The 20,943-nt window shown below is 48.7% G+C and overlaps 1 protein-coding gene and 1 pseudogene across 1 annotated transcript; both read right to left on the bottom strand.

Annotated features, from left to right (window-relative positions):
- Nucleotides 1–8,857: 8,857 nt before the first annotated feature.
- On the bottom strand, nucleotides 8,858–14,407 carry LOC115266180 (uncharacterized). Its single transcript, XM_062858600.1, has one exon. It carries the CDS (start codon nucleotides 14,405–14,407, stop codon nucleotides 8,858–8,860), a length of 5,550 nt encoding a protein of 1,849 aa, XP_062714584.1.
- A 2,594-nt stretch (nucleotides 14,408–17,001) lies between these two features.
- LOC115265491 (uncharacterized) lies at nucleotides 17,002–18,459 on the bottom strand (annotated as a pseudogene).
- Nucleotides 18,460–20,943: the final 2,484 nt, after the last annotated feature.

Genomic DNA, 20,943 nt, shown 5'->3' with positions numbered 1-20,943 from the left:
GATCACCGAAGCGGAAGAGCTCGTCACGGCACTGCGGCAACAGTGCGATGTTCAGGTGGCCGCCACAGCCGTCAGGCTGCGGAAAGGGCCAGCAGGGACACAGATAGCTCTGGTTCAGCTACCTGTGGCGGACGTTAAAAAGTCCGTTAAAGTAGGGCGGATAAAGGTGGGCTGGTGTGTATGTCACCTGACATTCCACGAACCACCAGAGGTTTGCTTCAGGTGTCTGGAACCAGGACACAAGTCGTGGGACTGCAAAGGCCCCGACAGGCGCAAACTGTGTAGGCGATGCGGCGCTGAAGGTCATAAGGCCCAAAGCTGCACGAGTCCGCCCATCTGCATGATCTGTACCGGGAAAACCTCGAAAAACAGACATGCGATGGGTGGTCCAGGGTGCCCGGCCTTTAAGAAAGCCGCAGTGAACAACAAATCACAGTGCAGGTAACGCAGCTGAACCTGAACCACTGTGATGCGGCTCAGCAACTGCTTTGTCAGGCAGTTTCTGAGTGGGAGACGGATATCGCCATCATATCGGACCCATACCGAGTACCCGCCGGCAACGGCAACTGGGTCGCGGATGGGACCAGAAAAATGGCGGCGATATGGACGACGGGTAAATACCCCGTTCAGGAGTTGGTGTCTACTACCTATGAGGGCTTCGTGGTCGCCAAAGTAAACGGGGTCTTCTTCTGTAGCTGTTATGCGCCTCCGCGGTGGCCGATCGAGCAGTTCACGCAAATGCTGGACCGCTTAACGACCGTGCTAACAGGGCGAAGGCCGGTGGTAATAGCGGGCGACTTTAATGCCTGGGCCGTGGAATGGGGAAGCCGTTTCACGAACCAGCGGGGTCAGATCCTGCTAGAAACACTGGCCATCTTAGATGTCGACTTGGCTAATGTCGGTACCAAGAGTACCTTTAGTCGAAACGGAGCGGAGTCAATTATTGACGTGACCTTTTGTAGTCCTGGCCTAACAAGTAGTTCGAACTGGAGAGTAGATGATGGCTACACTCACAGCGACCACCTGGCGGTTCGTTACAGTATCGACTACAATAACAGCAGACAGCGGATAGAAGAAGAGGCGGCTAGGCCAAGGCCAAGCCCTCGCAGGTGGAAGACATCATACTTCGACGAAGGGGTATTTAGGGAGGCGCTCCGCCGTGAGCGAAACTTAATCGGTTTAGACGGCGACGAGCTGGTAGCGGTGCTCTCACGTGCGTGTGATGCGACCATGCCTAGGCGAGTCCACCCTAGAAATGGGAGGCCACCGGCTTACTGGTGGACCGACGCGATTGCGGACCTGCGCCGCGCCTGCCTACGGGCTAGGCGGCGGATGCAGCGAGCACGATCAGAGGAAGAGCGAAACGAACGGCGGGTGGTGTTCGCCGCTGCAAAAGCCGCGCTTAAGACCGAGATAAGAGCAAGCAAAAAGGCCTGCTTTGAGGGTCTCTGTCAAAGAGCCAATACGAACCCGTGGGGTGACGCCTACAGGATCGTTATGGCCAAGACGAGAGGTGTGATGGCTCCTACAGAGCAATCTCCAGAGATGTTGGAGGGGATCATTGGAGGACTTTTTCCGCGTCATGATCCTAGTCCTTGGCCTCCTTTCGTAGGACAGCCGGGGACTGGGGCTGGCGATGAGGAGAGGGTCACCGATGTGGAACTTGCGGGGATAGCTAAGTCCCTTAGCGTAGGTAAGGCCCCAGGTCCGGACGGAGTTCCGAACCTGGCCTTAAAAGTAGCTATTGCAGAGGCTCCCGAGATGTTCAGGTCTGCTATGCAGAAATGCCTGGACGAGGGAGTTTTCCCAGAAGCTTGGAAGAGGCAGAGCCTGGTACTATTGCCAAAGGCGGGGAAACCACCCGGAGACCCGTCGGCATATAGACCAATATGCTTGATTGACACGGCGGGGAAGGTGCTCGAAAAGATCATCCTCAATAGAATGTTGCGGTTCACCGAGGGTGAAAATGGTCTTTCGAGTAACCAGTACGGCTTCCGGAAGGGGAGGTCCACCGTAGACGCTATCTTGTCGGTTACAAAAACCGCCGAGAAAGCACTTGAGCCTAAGAGGAGGGGAATTCGTTTTTGCGCGGTAGTGACTCTGGATGTAAGGAATGCGTTTAATAGCGCTAGCTGGTCTGCTATTGCCGATGCGCTCTTGCGTCTGGGGATACCGGAGTACCTGTACAAGATTCTCGGAAGTTACTTTCAGAATCGTGTACTAGTCTACGACACGGAGGTGGGTCGGAAGTGCTTTCACATAACCTCAGGAGTCCCGCAAGGTTCCATCCTGGGTCCGGTGTTATGGAATGTCATGTACGACGAGGTGTTGAGGTTAGAGTATCCAGTGGGAGTGGTGATTGTCGGATTTGCCGACGACATTACGCTCGAAGTCTACGGTGAAACGATCGAGGAGGTAAAGTTGACTACCAACCACTCGATCAAGGTTGTGGAGGCGTGGATGCGGTCCAGGAAACTGGAGCTGGCTCACCACAAGACAGAGGTGACGGTTGTTAACAACCTGAAGTCGGAGCAGCAGACGGAGATCAGTGTAGGAGACTGTACTATCCTGTCAAAGCGCTCCGTCAAACACTTGGGCGTGATGATCGACGATAAGCTTACCTTCGGTAGCCACGTCGATTATGCCTGTAAAAGAGCCTCCACAGCTATTGCGGCACTGTCCCGGATGATGTCCAATAGCTCTGCGGTGTACGCCAGTAAGCGCAAGCTTCTGGCTAGTGTTGCTACATCCATACTTAGGTATGGCGGCCCGGCGTGGGGCACCGCGCTAAGTACTAAATGCTACCGACGGAAGCTGGAAAGTACTTACAGGCTTATGTGCCTGAGGGTTGCGAGCGCGTACCGTACCGTGTCACACGACGCTCTCTGCGTCATTACTGGTATGGTGCCTATCAGCATTCTTATCAGTGAGGACATGGAGTGCTTCGAAATGCGCGGCACAAGAGGCATACGCAGGACTGTCAGGATGGCCTCTATGGTCAAATGGCAGCGCGCGTGGGACAGTTCCACCAAAGGAAGGTGGACCTATAGGTTGATACCGAGGGTAGATAGTTGGATTAATAGGCGCCATGGGGAAGTTTCATTCCACCTGACACAGGTCCTTACAGGTCATGGTTGCTTCCGACAGTATCTACACCGTTTCGGGCATGCGGATTCTCCCGAATGCCCAGTGTGCAATGGTTTAGAGGAAACGGCGGAACACGTTTTGTTCGTGTGCCCGCGTTTTCGCACAATGCGTGACCGCATGCTTGCCACATGCGGGGAGGACACAACTCCGGACAACTTGGTCCAGAGGATGTGTAGGGATGAGTTTGGCTGGAACGCCGTTTCAACGGCTATTACCCACATCGTCTGGGAGCTACAGAGGAGGTGGCGCGTGGACTCGGAGAATGGCTAGTCCAGATGCAGTACAAGAGGTGGTCCAGGGGTTCGGAGTCGGCTTCGTAGGTCATACCGGTGCCCTGCGGTCGAGATCGACCCTTACAACGATTAAGTGGCCGCGGAGAGGAAGTCCCGGTAGCGGTGCTGTCGTGGCGTCGGTCTACTGGGTTGGATCCAAGCCCGCGGTTGGAAAGGGGTCCCCGGCAAGGGTCGGGGCAGGTGGAGACCCTGCCGTCAGCAACCTACGGATGCATCTGATAGGGCCTGAAGGGTAGTGATACCCTTCCTTTGCGGGCAGGTCAGATCGGGTTGCATGTGGGCATCAGTTCTTGATGTCCGCTCAGCAGTAGGGCGCGGGCGGGGTTGACTCTGCCCGCCTTCCGAGGACAAAGGGAGTGGCGAGGACCACTCGGGAAACTGGCTAAGCGCCAGCATGCTACCGTGATGGACTCTCCAAAGCGAGTCATCGATGTTCGTTGCTGCAGGCTACGCAGCTAACCTTGTGGGTGCGATGTGCACTAGCCCCTCTCTGAAGCAATACCTTCTTGGTGGTTCCGGAGAGACGTAGGGTTTGGCGACCATAGGAATGGTTTAGTGGGTACGAGGAGAGAGTAGTCCTGGATTTTACTTTTGTTGTAGAAGACGGCCTGTCAGACCTACACTACCCTAACCTTCTGTTAGGGTGTCTGTTGAGCAGATTATCCCCCTATGGTTTAGAAGGGAAAAAAAAAAAAAAAAAAAAAAAAAAAAAAAAAAAAAAAAAAAAAGTTGTCCGGAGTTGTGTCCTCCCCGCATGTGGCAAGCATGCGGTCACGCATTGTGCGAAAACGCGGGCACACGAACAAAACGTGTTCCGCCGTTTCCTCTAAACCATTGCACACTGGGCATTCGGGAGAATCCGCATGCCCGAAACGGTGTAGATACTGTCGGAAGCAACCATGACCTGTAAGGACCTGTGTCAGGTGGAATGTGACTTCCCCATGGCGCCTATTAATCCAACTATCTACCCTCGGTATCAACCTATAGGTCCACCTTCCTTTGGTGGAACTGTCCCACGCGCGCTGCCATTTGACCATAGAGGCCATCCTGACAGTCCTGCGTATGCCTCTTGTGCCGCGCATTTCGAAGCACTCCATGTCCTCACTGATAAGAATGCTGATAGGCACCATACCAGTAATGACGCAGAGAGCGTCGTGTGACACGGTACGGTACGCGCTCGCAACCCTCAGGCACATAAGCCTGTAAGTACTTTCCAGCTTCCGTCGGTAGCATTTAGTACTTAGCGCGGTGCCCCACGCCGGGCCGCCATACCTAAGTATGGATGTAGCAACACTAGCCAGAAGCTTGCGCTTACTGGCGTACACCGCAGAGCTATTGGACATCATCCGGGACAGTGCCGCAATAGCTGTGGAGGCTCTTTTACAGGCATAATCGACGTGGCTACCGAAGGTAAGCTTATCGTCGATCATCACGCCCAAGTGTTTGACGGAGCGCTTTGACAGGATAGTACAGTCTCCTACACTGATCTCCGTCTGCTGCTCCGACTTCAGGTTGTTAACAACCGTCACCTCTGTCTTGTGGTGAGCCAGCTCCAGTTTCCTGGACCGCATCCACGCCTCCACAACCTTGATCGAGTGGTTGGTAGTCAACTTTACCTCCTCGATCGTTTCACCGTAGACTTCGAGCGTAATGTCGTCGGCAAATCCGACAATCACCACTCCCACTGGATACTCTAACCTCAACACCTCGTCGTACATGACATTCCATAACACCGGACCCAGGATGGAACCTTGCGGGACTCCTGAGGTTATGTGAAAGCACTTCCGACCCACCTCCGTGTCGTAGACTAGTACACGATTCTGAAAGTAACTTCCAAGAATCTTGTACAGGTACTCCGGTATCCCCAGACGCAAGAGCGCATCGGCAATAGCAGACCAGCTGGCGCTATTAAACGCATTCCTTACATCCAGAGTCACTACCGCGCAAAAGCGAATTCCCCTCCTCTTAGGCTCGAGTGCTTTCTCGGCGGTTTTTGTAACCGACAAGATAGCGTCTACGGTGGACCTCCCCTTCCGGAAGCCGTACTGGTTACTCGAAAGACCATTTTCGCCCTCGGTGAACCGCAACATTCTATTGAGGATGATCTTTTCGAGCACCTTCCCCGCCGTGTCAATCAAGCATATTGGTCTATATGCCGACGGGTCTCCGGGTGGTTTCCCCGCCTTTGGCAATAGTACCAGGCTCTGCCTCTTCCAAGCTTCTGGGAAAACTCCCTCGTCCAGGCATTTCTGCATAGCAGACCTGAACATCTCGGGAGCCTCTGCAATAGCTACTTTTAAGGCTAGGTTCGGAACTCCGTCCGGACCTGGGGCCTTACCTACGCTAAGGGACTTAGCTATCCCCGCAAGTTCCACATCGGTGACCCTCTCCTCATCGCCAGCCCCAGCCCCCGGCTGTCCTACGAAAGGAGGCCAAGGACTAGGATCATGACGCGGAAAAAGTCCTCCAATGATCCCCTCCAACATCTCTGGAGATTGCTCTGTAGGAGCCATCACACCTCTCGTCTTGGCCATAACGATCCTGTAGGCGTCACCCCACGGGTTCGTATTGGCACTCTGACAGAGACCCTCAAAGCAGGCCTTTTTGCTTGCTCTTATCTCGGTCTTAAGCGCGGCTTTTGCAGCGGCGAACACCACCCGCCGTTCGTTTCGCTCTTCCTCTGATCGTGCTCGCTGCATCCGCCGCCTAGCCCGTAGGCAGGCGCGGCGCAGGTCCGCAATCGCGTCAGTCCACCAGTAAGCCGGTGGCCTCCCATTTCTAGGGTGGACTCGCCTAGGCATGGTCGCATCACACGCACGTGAGAGCACCGCTACCAGCTCGTCGCCGTCTAAACCGATTAAGTTTCGCTCACGGCGGAGCGCCTCCCTAAATACCCCTTCGTCGAAGTATGATGTCTTCCACCTGCGAGGGTTTGGCCTTGGCCTAGCCGCCTCTTCTTCTATCCGCTGTCTGCTGTTATTGTAGTCGATACTGTAGCGAACCGCCAGGTGGTCGCTGTGAGTGTAGCCATCATCTACTCTCCAGTTCGAACTACTTGTTAGGCCAGGACTACAAAAAGTCACGTCAATAATTGACTCCGCTCCGTTTCGGCTAAAGGTACTCTTGGTACCGACATTAGCCAAGTCGACATCTAAGATGGCCAGTGTTTCTAGCAGGATCTGACCCCGCTGGTTCGTGAAACGGCTTCCCCATTCCACGGCCCAGGCATTAAAGTCGCCTGCTATTACCACCGGCCTTCGCCCTGTTAGCACGGTCGTTAAGCGGTCCAGCATTTGCGTGAACTGCTCGATCGGCCACCGCGGAGGCGCATAACAGCTACAGAAGAAGACCCCGTTTACTTTGGCGACCACGAAGCCCTCATAGGTAGTAGACACCAACTCCTGAACGGGGTATTTACCCGTCGTCCATATCGCCGCCATTTTTCTGGTCCCATCCGCGACCCAGTTGCCGTTGCCGGCGGGTACTCGGTATGGGTCCGATATGATGGCGATATCCGTCTCCCACTCAGAAACTGCCTGACAAAGCAGTTGCTGAGCCGCATCACAGTGGTTCAGGTTCAGCTGCGTTACCTGCACTGTGATTTGTTGTTCACTGCGGCTTTCTTGAAGGCCGGGCACCTTGGGCCACCCATCGGATGTCTGTTGTTCGAGGATTTCCCGGTACAGATCATGCAGATGGGCGGACTCGTGCAGCTTTGGGCCTTATGACCTTCAGCGCCGCATCGCCTGCACAGTTTGCGCCTGTCGGGGCCTTTGCAGTCCCACGACTTGTGTCCTGGTTCCAGACACCTGAAGCAAACCTCTGGTGGCTCGTGGAATGTCAGGTGACATACACACCAACCCACCTTTATGCTCCCTATTTTAACGGACTTTTTGACGTCCGCCACAGGTAGCTGAACCAAAGCTATCTGTGTCCCTGCTGGCCCTTTCCGTAGCTTAACGGCTGCGGCGGCCACCTCCACATCGCACTGTTGCCGCAGTGCCGTGACGAGCTCTTCCACTTCGGTGATCTCATCGATGTCCTTGACCTTCAGAGTCGCCTCATGTGTCAGAGCCCTCACCTGCACACCCTCACCAAGGACCTCTTCTGCCAGCCTCTTATAGGCGGCGCCCTTGTGCTCCTTCTGGCGCTTCAGCTCCAGGATCATCTCGCCCGTACGAGTACGTCTAATACTGCGTACGTCGGCTCCAAGACCCTCAAGCTTGGCTTCGCTTCGCATCATCTTCAAGACGTCCGAGTACTTGGACTGTTCCGTCTTGATGACGATAGCGTCGCCTTTCTCGCGCTTGGCACCTGCCCTCCTACGCCTTGGCTTGGCGTCCTGCGCTACTACCTGCGGATTCGCCTTCTTCTTCCTCTTCCGCTCTACCTTCGTCCAAGGGGGGTCCTCCCCTTGGATCGCCCTACTCTGTGGCTGTTGAGGGCCCACTAGCGGTCGCAACCCCTTGTTCCCATCGTTCCGGGACGGGCCAGCCTTTTCAGGCCCACCCTTCCCAGCTTTCCGGGAACCCTGGCTGGGGTCCGACCTTCCGGCATTATTACCGACTTTCGGGGTAATGATTCGCCTGGCCTTGCGGGCACCGCCAGACAGCTCCTCGCCTGACGGTTGCCTCGCCCGCTTCTGCGATTGCTTGCCCCGTTTGTCGCGAGCAGTCGCTTCCGCCTTATTCGGACTTCCTGCGAAGGAGAAGGCCTCCGTTTGGGTAAACTTCGGCACTTTCTCATTTGCAGGCTCCGCTGCTGCAGCAGTCAGCAACGCGAGTGCCGCGTGCTCCTGCTTGGCATCGTCGATCGACGCCCTAAGTCGAAGCAAGGCCGTTTTCAGGTCCTTGCTTATGTTCGACTTAGTGGACGCAAAGTCGATGATTTTGCCAAGCTGCTGCTCAGCCACCTCTATTGCGGACCGTCCTTTGGATCCTCGGTTGACGGCCCTCAACAACCACGCTCCGTCCATAACCTCCACCGGCTGGCTTGCCGGGAAGTGGACTGGAGCACCCACGCTTGAGCTGCGTACGCAACTCCCAGCGCCTATCTCCTCACTTCTCCTTGTCGGAGATCTCATCAACCCGCTTCTTGCGAAGGGGTTGATCCCACCACTATTTCCACCTAGATTCTGATTTTTATTTGACTTCATGATTAAATCCCACGAGTAGCACGGGAAAGAATGTCCACCACGCCAGAGCCCTGCATTAACGCGGTAAGGGACAGCTTACTGTGGGGGGTGCCCAGGTACCCCACAGGCTCCGTTAAAGATCGAGCATCTTTTTCACCCCCTCGATCACTCATTCCTCAGCACGGGTCGCTTGACACCTTGAATTGGGGTTAGTAGTCCTATTCTTAGCCGGCGACTACGCGGCTGACTCGCAAGCGGGGGGGGTGCGTCAGGCCCCAGGACTTTAGTCCCTGCTGCCCATTGCCAAGGCTTGCGAACGCTTGTAAGTACTCCTCAGTTCTTCGGCCAGTGAAATCGGTGTCTGGAACGGTTCATGTTGTCCAGAAGAGCTCCCACACAGGAAGTGGTTAGGTGTGATAGCGTCTAGCTCTGTGTCCTCCGTACCAGAATACAACAGGGGGCGCGAGTTGATCAGGTACTCTGCTTCAGTCAACGTGGTTATCAAGATTTCATCGTTTAGTCTCCGGCCATCATTCAGCACAGCCATCGCATCTTTAACAGACCTCACCATTCGCTCCCACACACCACCCATGTGGGGAGCGGATGGGGGGTTGAAGGTCCATTTGGTCCTTGCATCCGTGAACGTGTCGGCACATTCCTCATCAATCTTCTTCAGCTCTTCTCTTAGTTCTCGGCTGGCTCCCTTGAAATTCGTGCCATTGTCACTGAATATTTCCACGGGGGAGCCACGACGTCGAATGAAACGCCTAATGGCAAGTTTACACGATTCAGTACTGAGGCTGAAAGCAACTTCACAGTGCACGGCTCTTACTACCAGGCATGTGAAGAGTGCTACATAACGCTTTTCAGTTCTCCTGCCGATACTCACATCAATGGGCCCGAAGTAATCCAGACCCACGTAACTGAAGGCTCTGACGAACGGCTGCATCCTTTGAACTGGTAGTGGTGCCATTCGTGGGACAGTCGGTTTACTTTTGCGTAGCCTACACACCAAGCAACCGTTGATCACCTTCCCCACCGCTGTTCGTAATTTTGGGATGAAATAGGCTTGACGCACTTCGTTCACCATTGTCTCCTTCGATGCATGGCCGTACCGCACATGGAAATCTTCAATTATCTTCGCTGTAATCGTATGTTCTCTAGGCAATATCACTGGAAACCGAGTACAGGTCGCCGCGAACTCGGCCGCTGCCGTTCTACCTTCCATTCTCACCACTCCGTCCTGGTCTATGAATGGCGAAGTCCTAAATAGCCGACTAGATTTTCCGATATGAATCCATTCACTCGGTGGTAGTTCTTTGTTCTTCATCAGAATTTTCACTTCGTCCGCGAACGAATCCGATTGAGCCATACGCCACAATACTCGCTGAGCTTTATCCAGTTCTTCCTGTTGGATCACCACCTGCACTGCTGGAATCGTCGAAGGCCTTCCTTCAACACCGTTGATCGCTTCAATAGGTAACTTCTTCAGTCGTCGCCTACAGTTAGAGATAAACCGGAAAACCAAGGCCACCGTACGGAGCAGCACTCGCCACTTGGAGATTCTAGTCACGTCTATTATAGGTTCCGGTAGGACGATATGATGTAGCAGATAACAAGTTCGAAGTTCTTCGGGCACTAGGGGTTTGGTTCCTGGTTGTTCTGGCCACGACTCCATTGCTTCGAATAAAAATGGTGGACCTTTGAACCACCTACACTCGACGTCCAACGTTGTTCCGTTGCCCCACTTGGTCAAGTCATCCGCTACGTTTTTCTTAGACGGGACATACCTCCAGTCCTCTACGTTCGTTGTGTGCAGTATCTCTGCAACACGATGAGCTACGTATAGCTTGTACTTTCGGCTGTCGGATCTTATCCACGATAGGACGGTCATGGAATCAACCCACAGAAAGCGCTTTTGGATAAGCACGCTCAAAGATGAGCAAAGGGTGTTAAGCATGCGTGCTCCAATGACCGCTGCCTGCAGTTCCAATCGAGGTGTAGATGTTAACTGCAGCGGCGCCACTTTACACTTAGATCCTATTAACGAGCATCGAACATCAGCTCCTACTGTGTACCGAAGGTACGCTACGCAACCATAGGCATCCTCTCCTGCGTCCGAGAAAATATGTAATTGTATGTCGCTGACGTTGTTTATCGATTCATTTCCAAAAAAACAGCGTGGGATTTTGACTGATTCGATACTCGGCAACATTTTGGTCCAGTCTAGCCATTTTTTGAAGATGTCATCAGTAACGGGCTGATCCCATTCAGTGTTACTCCTCCAAGTCTCTTGAATAATAATTTTCCCGTGGATAAGCAGCGGCGAGAGGAATCCAATGGGATCAAAGAAACTCATTACGCACTTCAAGAGAATGCGCTTCGTTGGGCGGACTCCGTCGATAAGATATGGATCCAGTTTCGTCATTAATTCCATATTGAATGAGAAGACGTCCTCGTCAGGTTTCCAGAGTAAACCTAACACTCGCTCAGATTCCATAGCTTTGTCGTAGCATAGAGTCTTGGCTACTCCCTCATGATCTCCTAGAGCTTCCAGCACTTTAGGCGAGTTACTCAGCCAACTTCGGATCTCGAATCCTCCCAGTGAGTGGACATGACGTACTTCTAGAGCCCGTTTTATCGCTTCGTCTTCATCATCTGCGCTGTCAAAATAATCATCGACATAGTGTCGATTGATTATTGCGTCTGCAGCGGCTGGGAAAGGACTCGCGTGTTCTAGCGCGTTGGTATCTTTCGTGAAATGTGCATTACAGGGTGAACATTTAGCTCCGAATATAACGGCATCCATGATGTAAACGTCAGGGGCGCAGTTTTTCTCGCATCGGAACAAAAATCGCTGGAACTGTTTGTCCTGCTCACGCATCCGAATTTGCAAGAACATTTCCCTTATGTCTCCTCCTATGCCGATCCGCCGTGCTCGAAAGTGGTTGAGTATCACTGGCAAAGAAACGAGCATATCCGGTCCTTTGATCAGCATATCATTTAAGGAGACGCCTCCTGCTTTCGCTGCCGCATCCAGTGTTAAACGAATCTTCCCCGGTTTTTTGGGGTTCACCACCACGTTCAGTGGTAGGTACCACATTTTACCGGGTTCGGTGCCTGCTAATTCCTCGGAGGTCGCCTTGTGAGCGTAGCCCTTTCTGACGAACTCCTCAATAGCAGTATTGACCCTGTCCTGCAAACCTGGCTCTTTCGCAAAACGCTTTTCCAAGCTCTGTAGTCGCCTGTATGCCATCGGGTAACTGTCGGGCATGCTGACGTCATCCATTCTCCAGAGCAGACCCGTCTCGAAACTTTGACCAATTCTCACGGTAGTTTGTTCCAATATCTTACGTGCCCGACGATCTTCATCGGATTCTACCCGGTAGGGACAGTTGATGCCGGCTTCCTCCATGGTAAAATAATTCTTCAAAACTCGATCCATTTCAACGTCGCACTGATGAACACCGCAGTAGTCTTCTCCTGCAATCGCTCTAGTAGGGCCACAGATAGTCCATCCGAGTTTACACCGCAGGCCGATAGGTTCGTCTTTATTTCCGATTCTCGATTCGATCGGCGCCATCAGATCCATATTATCCAGTCCGATTAGGATAGTCGGCTGGGCACTTTCCTGATTCCCAATGTCAATGCCCCGTAGATGTGCAAACTTCTCAGCCAGGTCGTCGAAGTCTACGGTCTGCTGTGGCAAATTTAGTCGATCCACAGTATGTACTTCATTTAGCGAATATTGTTCGTCCTCGTCCTTGCCGGATATAGCCAATTTCACCGCCATCGATGATTTCTCGGTCCTAGTCACGCCAGACGTCCATGTCAGATTCAGTGGCCTTATTGCACCTTTCAGTCCCAACTTGTTAGCCACTCCTTTTTCCAACAATGTTCTGGATGAACCCTCGTCGAAAAACGCGTATGTTCGAAATTGCTTGGTCCCGTTAACCAGGATCACTGGTACCACTCTGAATATGACTGACGACTTTGATTTCCGATGGTGCAGCATGCAGCTCGTTTCTGGTGCCTTTTCCACGCGATGCAGCAAGGGATGGTGATTTGCTCCACATCCTGAAACGTTACACTGTTGCTTATTTCGACACCGCATGGTGCCATGGTTGTAGAGACACAGATTACAAAGATTCCGATCAGCGACCAAGCGCAGACGTTCACCGAGAGACAGCTTTTTGAAGTCTTCGCAATTCCTTGCACGGTGCCCGGCCTTCGAACACGTCGCACACGTTTTATCCTCCGCCGCCTGCGTTGCGAACTTCCTTGATTTATCGTCAACGTTGGTGCCGGACACATCGTTGTGTGCGTGGATGAAGCTTTTCTCTTTTGGAGCCTTCCTTTCCTGTTTCGCTGATGCCTCCATAGTTGGGTTCACGAAGGTGACTTCACTTGCCTCGTCCATCAACTGCTCCATGAAATCCCCGAAGGTTCGAATCGACACGTGCGGTACGACCTTCTTGAAACGAACCCACTCTAGCTTGAAACTAGTGGGTAATTTATCCACCATTTCTTGGAGCAAAACAGGATTGCTTAGATGATCCTGCTGATTCGCAGCTTCTAAATGATCACATAGTTGCTGGACTGCCATTCCGAACTTAATAACAGTGTCCAGCCTTTCCTGTTTTGGGGGATCAATGCTTCGTACCTTCGAAATCAATGATCTAATCAGCACTTCCGGCTTACCATAGATTCTTCGCAGCGTGTCTACAACTCTGGGCACGTTCGCAGGTAGGATTAATCTGCTTCGTACGGTCTCAAGTGCCGGGCCCTTCAGACTCTCTTGTAACCTGATCAAGTTTTCTACGTCTGAAAACCCACACGCTGCATTTGAGTTTTCGTATGAGCTTATGAAGATAGGCCATTCTTCGACTGCTCCGGAAAATGTTGGCAGCTTTTTCGGCCAGACCTGTCTAGCCGCTATTTGAGCTGGTGATGGTCCACACACCGGAAATTCTCCAAGCGTTGACGGCGGCACTGGTGCTGATTGCCACTGTCTTTCATTCCGTTCAAAATTCGCGTTCATGTTGACGGAGGTGGTCACCCTTGGTTCCGCTGTATTTCGAAATGTAGCAACGCCAGGGGGCGCGAACGATGACGCTCTGTGGTCTCGGTTATCCAGAGGTCCCTGGGATCGAGCTATGCTGGAAACCATCCCCAGCCCGTACGAATTCATGGTACTCCCTAGAGGCTGGAGTTCTGGTAGTGATGGAACATGTTGTCTATCGTGTACTACAGCTGCTGGCGGAATTTGTTGCTGTCGGGGTAAAACACGAGAATCCGGACGACCGGCTGGAGTTACTGGAAAACAGGCCCCTTGCAAGCCAACGTAACTTGGCCCAGCTACTGGGATCGCTTGCATACCGTAGGTCTCGAAGGCTTTCTGTCCTTGCTTTACCTCTATTTGCTTATCGATCCACTGTCTGGTCCGACTAACGTTGCTCACCTTCGAGCTTCGAACGCTTTCCTCCTCATCATCGTCGGATTCGTCGATATACGATGCCATGACGTCATACCTTCTTCGCATATACTCCTGCTGCATAGCATACTCTTCGTCCAAGCGCTTGAGCTCCAATTCCTTCGCCTTCTTTCTCCTCGATGACACCGTGCTAGTCCCTCTGTGGCGCTGGGACCTCATCGCCAGGCAAAGCTTACAACACCACGGTTGGTTCTGGATAGAGTCGTCCACATTTGCGCAGGAATAATGAAACCATTTCCCGCACTCGTCGCAGGCCACCATTCCACGATCGATCGAGGGGGACAACTGACACAACTCGCACACGCAGTAGGTGTCATCCAACGGTGGTGGGCGGGACATTTTGTAAGGTTCCGAACAAAGAATTAAATTCTTTGAGAAAATGTTCGGATTTATACGGAAGAACCTCTCTGTAGCGTTTACTGGGAATACGCTCAAAGTTAAAAAAAAAAACATTTTATTTAGTGATATTGAATTATGGAATGAATCAGACGTCTTACAATTTAAGTTTCTCCTCAAAACAACCTTACATTAGATTTGTCTGGCCCACTTTCCATAAACTGGTGATGCAATTGAACCTAGAGAAAATCCCGTTTTAATTTTATAACTCTAACTCAAAGCACAAAACTTACTGTTTAAAGAATTCACTCATATGGAAACGTAGGTGAAATTCAATAGATTCTTTTGTGCACTCGTAGGAAACTAACCTAATTATTAAAAGATAAATTTTAGTTCACTTCTTTGTTATAAATACTATTTTACGTTCAGTTTACCAATCTAGATTAGATTATTTTCATCGACACCTTTTGCACAAATTCAAGTAATAAATCTCCGCGATCTAATTTAATAATCTTCCTCGATCACGCTATATCTCATCAGACCACATCAAAGCCTTTCTTCTACCTATGCATCACACGATCTGGCAGACAATGAGCAGACGGGCGAGATGAGCTCGCATTTCATTGCCTATCTAATTTGCCTATCATACGCCGTAGGGGTTTGCAGTACAGTGGATACCTAGCGATTCGTACACATACTGTAGATGACTATTAGTAATTGTCATTTGCCCATTCACCAAACTGTCCGAGCTAACCGTAAGATAACCATTCCATGTACAGATTTGCCAGTTTGACAAATGGTAATCCGCCAAATTACAGTATGTGGAATAGGCGGTTAAGATAGGTTACCATAAAAAATCGCTCATTTTCTCGAACAAATTTTTCGCAAAACAGTAAAGGATACGGTCAATTTATTATCCACTTTTTCAGAAACTGCACTGCATAGCAAATGGTTAAAGAGCAGTTAAACAATTAAACAGGAATGAGAATGATCAATGTATGTGGTATTATTGATTTATTGTCGTCTATGGTACATAAAATGTATGGCATATGGTTATATTGTATTGAAACCGTTAAAATAAAAAGCTAATTATTTCCGGTGATTTTTTTATTCAATCATTCATATTTGTCCTCGATCTCATCCTCAAGACCCCGTCCAAAACGCATCTTTTTTGTCGAATGTCCTCAGCGTATAAATCCGAGCAGTAGATCATGTGTTCATGAAACCACCTCCTCGAGCACTTCGGGTGATTCCGATCGGATGGGCAATGATGATTTCCAAGGTGATGTCTGCTGGAGCGGGAACTACCCGACTTTTTGCGGAACCCCGCGAAGTTCGCGAACTCTGTGAAATAATTCATTCAATGAGTTATACATACCAACAAAAACATATAAAATAATCACGCAAAACCTACCGCTGTATAATGTAGACCGCTTCGCAGGCGCTTCAAACCGTTTGTTTTTTTTTTTTTTTCTAAAAAAACTGCAAACTGCAAAATCTGGGCATAACAAATACCAATGTATGCAACTATATGACAAACTGTCGAATTTAAGTGGCATACAGTGAAACACACAGGTGTAAGTGTGTTGCGCAAATATAATCACAAACCGTTTGAGAAATGGTCATTATATATTGCCACCATGTCTCCTGAGCTTTCATCACTATATTATTCGACAACTTCTGCACAATATAACATATTGTTACAACTTGATATGCGTTAAATAGACCGTTCTTTATGATCGAATGCTTCGAGTTTCATGATTTCAACAGAAAAGCAACTGTTCGTGGTACAGTAATAGTAACAGATAAAGGAGACATACTGTGTGGACTGTAATACAAATTGTATTTCATTATGCGGGATGTCTTACCTAAAAAATCATTAACAATTTCCTCAGAGACCGAAACTAATCAGTAAGTCCACTACCGCGTCACTAATTTCTTCGATTTCCAAAACAACCACTTCTTCTGATGACGCCATTTTGAGTTTTGGAAGAAATCTAGAAGGATCCTAAAATGCTGCGTATGCACCTGGAAAACAACACGCATACATTCACAGATTGCGCTTGTATAGGTATTTTTTTGGAAACCAAAAAAATATTTTTGAAATCGACAAAAAACAATTTTACAGTCTACACATTTTTTTTTGAATCTAAAAAACATGGACTTTCGATTTTTTGCAGTCAAAACAAAATATTTGCTGCAACAAAATTATATACAGTCAACTTTCGCTCGTTGCACTAAGCTCTTAGCCCAGTTAGTGAAAGACTTTCACTAGGTGGGCTGAGTTTTGAGCTGTCAAATAATCTTTAACAATAGAGATTCAGGGCTACCAACCTTAACAAATCGTGCTTCACGTCAAAAAGTGACGTTTGACTTCGTTTTAACTGGGCTATAGCCCACCTAACGGGCGCCCAGTTAAAACGTAGCCCACCTAAACGTAGCCCATCGACCGAAAGTTGACTGTATTTGAAGTTGGAATTTTTTTTTTTAGAATTAAAAATTATTTCAATAATTATTTTTTTGGTTCAAAAAGGTCTCTTTTCTCTGCGTGTAGAAAAATATGAAATGGAAAAAATTTCAATACATAATAAAGTTTTTGATGTAAATCTAAATTGATAAAAAATTCCAAATTTCGTTCATGGATGCCAAATTTCGCGCATAAAGGGTCCAAACTTCGTGCATTAGTTAAGTTGAATAAATTGCTCTCATATGTTCTTTTTTATTCGAAAAATATGTTTTGTACTAAAAAGAGTAACGAAATGTAACAACAATAGTAACAATTTTATTGAAAATTCGAATTCAGTTATATATATTTAATGAACATAACCAGTCGCTGTTCGGTCAAACAGCCCGGCGTCGAACATGTTTGTCAAATTTCTTCTTAAGGGCATCTTTTTCTTTTTCAGCCTTTCTCAGTTGCTTTTCCAATTTCTTCCTCTGCTTAGCCATTTCTTCTTCCTTTTTTTGCTTCTCAATTTTTTCAATGAACTCTTCATATGCTTTTCCGGTGGCCACAGCAGGGGGACGAATTTTAGTCTTCTTCGGTTTCGTGCTCGATGTTGCATGTGGTTTCGGAAATGCCTCGCTCAAAACATCAACGGTAGTATGAGTTTCCTGCTGCATGGGGCGACGATTTTTATCTACAAAACATTATAAAAAGTGTTAGCTATTTGAAGATTTTTAGTACTTTTGTTTTACCTTGATAATCGACCATATCAAGCGTAAGAGCAGCCTCCGGAAACCCCAAGAATAATGGTTCTTCTTCTTCCGACAGATGACCCGCTGCTTCAATGATGGCATTATTCGAGGAGCCACAGCTATTGTCTCTCATTCTCTTCCATACAGCAAACAGACCTGTATCTTCTGTTGGTCCAGTCCAGTTTCTCATTTTCAAGTTATCCTTGAAGCATTTCATTTGTTGCGGTGACAAGTAGATTCTTGAATTCCGCCATCCGACTGCGTTACGAGTGATTCCACTTCTACAGGACTGGGCTCTGGTACAGCACTGTTTTCGGATGTCAACGAAGAGTAGTTCACAGATTCTGGGTCAAACGGAAATAAACCACAGCGCTTGAACCCATTCACAAGTGTTGATGTTAGATTGTCCATTTTATCAACAGCCTTTTTCAACAGTGGAGCAATTTCACATTTCGGAAGCTGACCGCCACGGTGGTCTATTCTCCAGTCTACGAGAATCTGGTTCCAGTACTCTTTCAGAGGTCGAAAAAAAACACATCCAGAGGTTGAGTAATTTGGGTTGTATTGGCTGGTAGACAAATCAATATTATGTCAGATTTCTTGCATACTTCCATGGAAAGGTGTGATACATGAGATTTGTGTCCGTCAAAGAATAGGATCACTGATAATTCGGCTTCCTGGTTCTGCAGCCAAGGAACAAACACATCTCGAAGGTACTCATAAAATGTATCGCGGTTCATCCATCCCGACTGGGTTCTACCAGCAGCCCAACCTTCTGGTAGCATCTGGAAGATATCACGTGGAATCCTTTGTTTATATGGAAAAATCATGAGAGGCGGCACTAAATAATATTCCTGATGCGCTTGCACCAAATATGGCTGTATACGATTCCAGGGCCCATATAGCCGAGGCGGTAAAAGCACGGGTATTCAGCATGACCATGCTGAGGGTGACGGGTTCGATTCCCGGTCGGTCCAGGATCTTTTCGTAAAGGAAATTTCCTTGACTTCCTTGGGCATAGAGTATCTTCGTGCCTGCCACACGATATACACATGCGAAATGGTCATTGGCAGAGGAAGCTCTCAGTTAATAACTGTGGAAGTGCTCATTGAACACTAAGCTGAGAAGCAGGCTTTGTCCCAGTGAGGACGTTACGCCAAGAAGAAGAAGAACGATTCCTTATCTGAATTCCCAACTCGAGCATGCACGTATCGGCTTCCGACACCCGCCAGGACTACTTCTTTAGTTGGAACGGTGGATACCGCTGTTTCGTCCATATTGAAAATTCTGCTTGGATCTTGGAATATTTGATGATGACCTTCGGATTCAATATACTTAGTAATTTCCGCGAACCAAGATCGGATTTGCCCTTCCATAACAACAGCCCGATATTTTGGAAGCAGACTGGGAATTCGACGACTAATGCTGGGATGACGTCGGAGGAAAAGCCTGGTTCATTTCTTACCGGGAACTCCATCCTTGAAGGTGTTGGGTACTCCGCGCTTTTTTACATAGTACGCTACGCTAGCCCTCAGCGTTCGTGTACTCACGGGGAAGCCAGCTTTTGCAATATCCAATACCCAAGCAACAGCATAATCTTCGACTTTTTCGTTCAACACCGTAGGAGCTCCTGGTCTAGATCGAGGATGACTGAGCCTAAACTTGTCCCTTAGGGTACTGGCCGGCACTCCATAGAAAAAGGCGGCATGACGTACCGAATGTCCAGTACGGATCATTTTCAGCGCAGCCGAAACTTTCCGAATTCCGGATTATGCTGCATATACTTCTTCGGTGGCATCCTGAAAAGTAAACAAAAGCAATGATCGAAATTAGGCTCCACCAAATTTCCAGGCTCCAAATTTCGTGCAAAACAATTACACGTCCATTATTTCAAAAAATAAAGCTTTATCACTCCATATTATTGTTTTGTCACTGTTACGTACCTGGTTGTTGAAGTTGGTGATGTTTTTTCTGCAATAATTTCACTTGTTTACGAAGAAACACTAATTTCGCTGCGCGCGACAACTTCGGTGCTGCTGCTGCAAGACAGGCAAACATGGTGTTTGACAGATGCTCATTGTTTTCAAAATTTTTGTTTGATGTTACCCTAGTTTTTTTCTTTTAAGTTTTGGATGAGAAAGTGTTCGTGAATATTGAAAGTTTGTAGTAATATCGAAATTGTAACAAAAAAAGGCTCAGTATTGGCAGGCCCGGATTAAGGATTGTGGGGGCCCGGGGCCCGAGCGAATGTGGAGGCCCCTCGGAGAGATGACCAAAAAGTGGCATCGCGTCAGCACTGATATGATAGCCAACACCTGTCATCACGCTTGTTTGTTATCACCCGTGATAGGGGGTAGCCAAGGCAAACTACAAGGAAGCAAAGCTACTACGTTCAGTACAATTTCGCGCCACAACGTGATTGCCTCCAAAAAGCTAGTTTTTAGGCCACATTTGGCTTTCACGAATTTTAGTAATTTTTGCTCAACTCCTACAGCTTTGGTGTCAAGGAAGCAAATAACCACAAAACATTGGAGAATATGATGCCGTTTTGAAAAATCCTACTTATTACGTATATTAGGGTGTTTCAGTACGAAATCTATCAAAAAATCAACTTTTTAAAGTTTTTCTGATCACAAATGTGATAATTACACATGTTTCCTTCAATTTTATTGGCACACGTTGTTCGGAGAAGTTTTAGCAAACAAGTATAGCTTTCAATTTCTGCCAAAAGAATAAAGTTTTGACAAGTTTTAGTGTAGTTATGATTTTTTGAAGTACAAAAATATTCGAAAAACACAAAATTGATTTGATGCACCTCTTAATTTCAATGGATTTGGCTGAAATTTTGACCAGTTACTTCTTCTATTATGCCAATCAAAATATAGGGATGGACTTGAGAATCAGAGAACATTTTTGAAAAGCTGGCCAGGCCTAATGACCAAAAATGTTTTTCCATATTTTCGAACAGTACTTGAGCAATATGAAAAATAAAGTTAATGTTAGCAACCGAAAAAGGTTTTTGTGGGGGCCCGGGCCCCCCCGGCCCCCCCTTAGATCCGGCCCTGAGTATTGGCAAACAATATCTTTTTAATCCGGTGATTGACGAAGTTTGGCGCCGTGCGAAATTAGGGCACCCCACGGTATATATAGTGAGTTTTCTATCGCCTTTACTTTTGTGAGCACAGTTAATTCCTCAAGGAATAAGTTACAAACAAGTAGTCGGTACCTTTCAGGTATTATTAGGAAGGTATTCACGTGGATTTTAATGTTAGACAATATACTTACTAATTATTCATCACCGGTTCTGGAAATCCGGAACAGCTGAAAAGTTACTTTTCATC

The sequence above is a fragment of the Aedes albopictus genome, chromosome 1, assembly GCF_035046485.1.
Source record: "Aedes albopictus strain Foshan chromosome 1, AalbF5, whole genome shotgun sequence".
NCBI lineage: Eukaryota > Metazoa > Arthropoda > Insecta > Diptera > Culicidae > Aedes > Aedes albopictus.
This window is presented reverse-complemented; position numbering and strand designations above follow the sequence as displayed.